The 4,105-nt window shown below is 63.8% G+C and overlaps 1 protein-coding gene across 1 annotated transcript in view; it reads right to left on the bottom strand.

Annotated features, from left to right (window-relative positions):
• Positions 1–1,482: 1,482 nt before the first annotated feature.
• ELFN1 (extracellular leucine rich repeat and fibronectin type III domain containing 1) overlaps positions 1,483–4,105 on the bottom strand; it is a 65,016-nt gene continuing 62,393 nt past the window's right edge. Inside the window, exon 4 of the mRNA XM_034669695.1 lies at positions 1,483–4,105. This exon is cut by the window's right edge and continues 36 nt beyond it. Within this exon, the coding sequence (XP_034525586.1) occupies positions 2,455–4,105 (1,651 nt within the window). The 3' untranslated portion in view covers positions 1,483–2,454.

Here is a 4,105-nt window from a genome sequence, read left to right as displayed (position 1 = left end):
CACCTAGCCAACCACCCGGGGGCGTGAGCAGTAATGCATTGTGGTTGCTGGCGAGGCAGCGTTATTGTGCACATGGACACCTGATGTGCAATCAGTATGGTCCCACGCGCCACGTGCCCTTCTCGGTAACCCTGCATGGTGGAGGAGGGGTAGGCGTCAGCATCCCCGCTGAGATGCACGGAGCTCAGCAATGTGCTGTGGTCATGTGGTCATGAGTGGCAGAACCTGGGTTTGAGCCTCTGCTTTTGCCCTTTGAACCCGTCACCTGCCTCTGGGACACGGGGCGCCGATCCCGGACCAGGGCAGGGTGCACCTCGCGGGTCCTCATCCTGCACTCCGAGCTCAGTCCTGAGCCCACAAGGATGCTGACCTCTCCTGACTTCGTAGCCTCCACCCCTTCTCACTGTGGTTCCCTTATCCAGACCGAACACCACCCCCTCCAGGAAGCCACAGGTTTCCCCTCCGTCTCAGGGAGGGACCTAAAGCTGGAAAGAGCTACAGACAGAGGGGTGAGCTCCCCGTCACTGGAGGTGTACAAACAGAGGCTGCTGCTCTTATGGCTGTTCCCAGCCCTGAGTCCTTTCCTGCTGACCCTCCGGATTCTGAAAACCTGCTTCCGTCACTCTGCTCCCTGCCCCGACGTGTCTCAGGGTCCCCTGTTGCCTCTGGGATCCAGCACCAACCCCCCCTCCCCCCGCCAGTGCCTGACTGGGTCTTGGTCAGTTGAGTCGAGTCTGGGTTTGCCCTGGGCGGAGAGGGTGAGGCCTTAGGAAGGAGCGGGGAGGGCCTGGGGTGGCCAGGCCAGCGGTGCTGGGGAGATGGGGGTGAGGCAGGAGGGCCAGCCCCAGGGCTGGCGGAGGGAGGGAGGGGCCCGGGCGAGATGCCCCTCCCTGCAGGACCCTGGCCGCCAGCTCCTCTGGGAGAAGGTGGTTCTGCTGGACGCAGGGCTGGGGGCCTGTGGCCTCCGGGGCAAATGGCACTGGCGCCGGCCACGGACAGGGGCTTTTCTTTGGAGTTTGAACGGTCTGGCGCGGTTCATACACTCAAACTGCTCACTCACTCCGAATTTGGGGTCACATCAGGGAGGGTGAGGTGCCTGTGCAGTGGTCCGTGGGTCCGGCCACAGGGCTCAGGCTCTGACTCACCTGCCAACCCTCTCCAGTTTGCCCCACTCACCCGCAAAGCCACACCAGCCACCTGTCACCTCTGGCCACCCACTCACACCCACGCCTCTCAGACACGTGGCCCTAGCTCCTTCCTGCCCCATCCACACTGCCTCTGCACCTTCTCCAACCCAGCGTGGGCGCTCGTGTGCTCCCGCTCCTGTTCTCCTGGGAGGAGGGCTCAGTGGTGACCCTACTTGTAACCCCAGCCCCAACCCAAGGCCAAAATCAATACTGCTCCCCGCCCCCCCGCTAAACAGCACATAAAAGAAACCCAAATCTTTCCCTAAACCCCCACAGTAAAAACCCAGTACAAGCATTTGGGTTTTTCCCTTTGCAGATTTTTTTTTTTTAGTAGACATAGTCTCTTTCTCGTTTTACAGCAAACATTGCAAATATAGAAATATTTTTCTGTACAACGGGACGATGACAGCATACACTGGGGACGGGGACAGAGCACACGCACCCAGCCCGCACCCCTTCCAGCCACCCCAGGCACAGCCCTCCCCATGCCCCTTGTGCCCTGCAGGGCTCCAGGCGTGTCCTGGAGGCCACCCAGCCGCCTCACTCGCTCTGCCCCTCTTCTGTGGCCTCTGGAGTTGGCAGCAAAGAGATGGACTGAGGAGGGATCCATAGCAAACGAGGACGAGGCGACCGTGGGAGCAGCCGGGTGGCCACGCCGGCCGCACCCCTCGTGTCTGGTGTTTGATGTCTTTAAGAGAAGTTTAATTATTTTTTCTTTAAAAAAGGAAGAAAATAAAGACAGAGTGGAAGATCAAGAAGGCAGAGAAGAATCGAAGAGGAAAGGTAATAATGAAAAAAGTCCCCTCCCCCACCCCCATCCCCAGACACAGTTTTCTCAAGTCCCTTATGTGTGTGTGTGTGTGCACGCACGCGCGCGCACAGTGCGTGTGTGGAGGCCACGGCTCATCTTCTGTTGTGACTGGTGGCGCCCCCTCCCCACTCTCTGGGCCGAGGCTTCCACACTGGCCGCATGCGTGTCTGTGTGCACATGCGTGTGCACGCATGTGTGTCTCTGTGTGTGTGCACGTACATGTGTGAGCAGGTCTGTGTGTGCGTCTCCCGATGTGTGTGCACGTGTGTGCATGTGTCTGTGCATGTGTGTGCACGTGTATGCATGTCTGCATGTGTGTCTACATGTGTGGACGTGTGTGGCGCGTTGCGTGCGAGTCTCTGGGTTATGAATAGCTGCAGAAGGTCTAGTGTCCTTTTTGGTCCCGTGGATGTCACGAGCTCCGGGGAAGGTGCGGGGCGGGTGCTGGCCGCGGGCTCAGGACTTGTGCTGGGCCGACACGCCCTTCCAGTAGTCCAGGATGTCGTGGAGGTCCTCGTCTTTGGCGAACTGAACCTTCTTGCGCAGGGCGTGGCCGGCCGCCATGAACTCCTCGTCGTCCTTGTGGCGCCGCCGGCTCAGTCTGAAGCGCTCCCAGATGCTCTGGGAGGCCCTGCAGGTGTACTCGGGGCTGGAGGAGTAGCTCAGGTTGTGGTACTGCGGGGACAGCTGCGAGTAGGCCAGCTCGCGGGGCCGCGGCCGGGTCAGCGGCTCCAGGATGGACGCCTTGCGGCCACCCAGGCTATCGTGGGGCGGGGGCGCGGGGGGCGCAGGCGGCTCGGCAGGATGGGAGCCGGGGTATGAGTGCCGGTGCTCGCCATAGTGGCGGCCTTTCTCGGCCTCGGCCCGCAGCACGGTGGCCGCGGGCGTCACAGTGAGGATGGCGTCGGTGGCAGGGGAGCTCTTCTCAATGTACTTGGCCTCGGTGGCTGTGGCCTTGTGCGCACCGGCGGCCTCGGCGCAGAAGGCTCGCGGGCTGCGCGCCGAGCCGCTGGATGAGGTGCTGGCACGCGGCGGCCCCGTGGCCGCCTCCACGCTGTGGTGCCGCTGCATGCCATGGCCGAAAGCGTCCTTGTAGACGGGGGACAGGAAGCCGTGCTTGCCGGCCAGCGGCTCCGACAGCAGCACCAGCTGCGGCTCAGCCGTGGACACGGCCCCGGACTTGCCGCCCTGGAAGGAGGTGGCCTCGGACTTGAGCGCGTCGATGCAGTTGTTGATGATCTGGTTGACCTTGTCCACCTCCTTGGCGATGGTGGAGATCTCGGCCACGGAGCTCTGGCTGTCAGGGCCGGGCCGGCCCAGCTCGCAGTCCCTGCGCTCCCCCTGCTCGCCCGTGCGAATGTCCATGTAGTTGCCCTTGCTGGCCTTGGGCGTCTCGCTGCTCTCCACCAGCTTGTACTGCTCCACCTCGCCGGCGCCCGCCGGCAGGTACGGGATGCGAGTCACGGCCTCGGGGCCCAGGAGCGGGCCCTGGGACAGCGGGGCCAGGCCGGGGGCCTCCAGCTCGGGCCCGTACTTGAGCTCTATGATGGTCTTCTTGAGGCTGCCGGCTGCGGCCGCCTTCTTGTGCTTCTCGTCCCGGCGCCTCCGCCGGCGCAGGCAGTGGTAGACGGCGCCCAGCACCAGCACCATGCCAAACAGGCAGCCCAGGACGGTCATGATGTAGTGCGTGGCCGTGGACGGGCTGGGCCCGGGGCCCGGCGGGCCAGGCGGCTTGGGCAGGCCGATGGTGAGGCAGGTGTGGTTGTGGTGCAGCCCAGAGCTTGTGGACACCACGCAGTATGTGTGGTTGGTGAGCGTGGGCAGGTCGGTGAGGCGGATGTCCTCCTGTGGCTTGGTCAGCCGGGACACGGTGGATGCGCGGCTGTTGTTGAAGCGCTCCAGCGTGTACATGCGCGTGAACGGGCTGGGCAGCTGCACCGTGAGGGTGGCCGAGTTCTGGGTCAGTTGCTTGACCTTCAGGAGGGGCCGCGCCTCGGCCTGGGGCACCAGCGTGGGCAGGGCCACCGGCGGCGTGGTGCCGTCGCCGGAGAAGCACTCCTCGTCGGCGCACGGGGCCTCGCTGGGCTCGGGTGGGGGCGGCGGGGGC

Source organism: Ailuropoda melanoleuca, chromosome 10, assembly GCF_002007445.2.
Source record: "Ailuropoda melanoleuca isolate Jingjing chromosome 10, ASM200744v2, whole genome shotgun sequence".
In the NCBI taxonomy this organism is placed as follows: Eukaryota; Metazoa; Chordata; class Mammalia; order Carnivora; family Ursidae; genus Ailuropoda; species Ailuropoda melanoleuca.
This window is presented reverse-complemented; position numbering and strand designations above follow the sequence as displayed.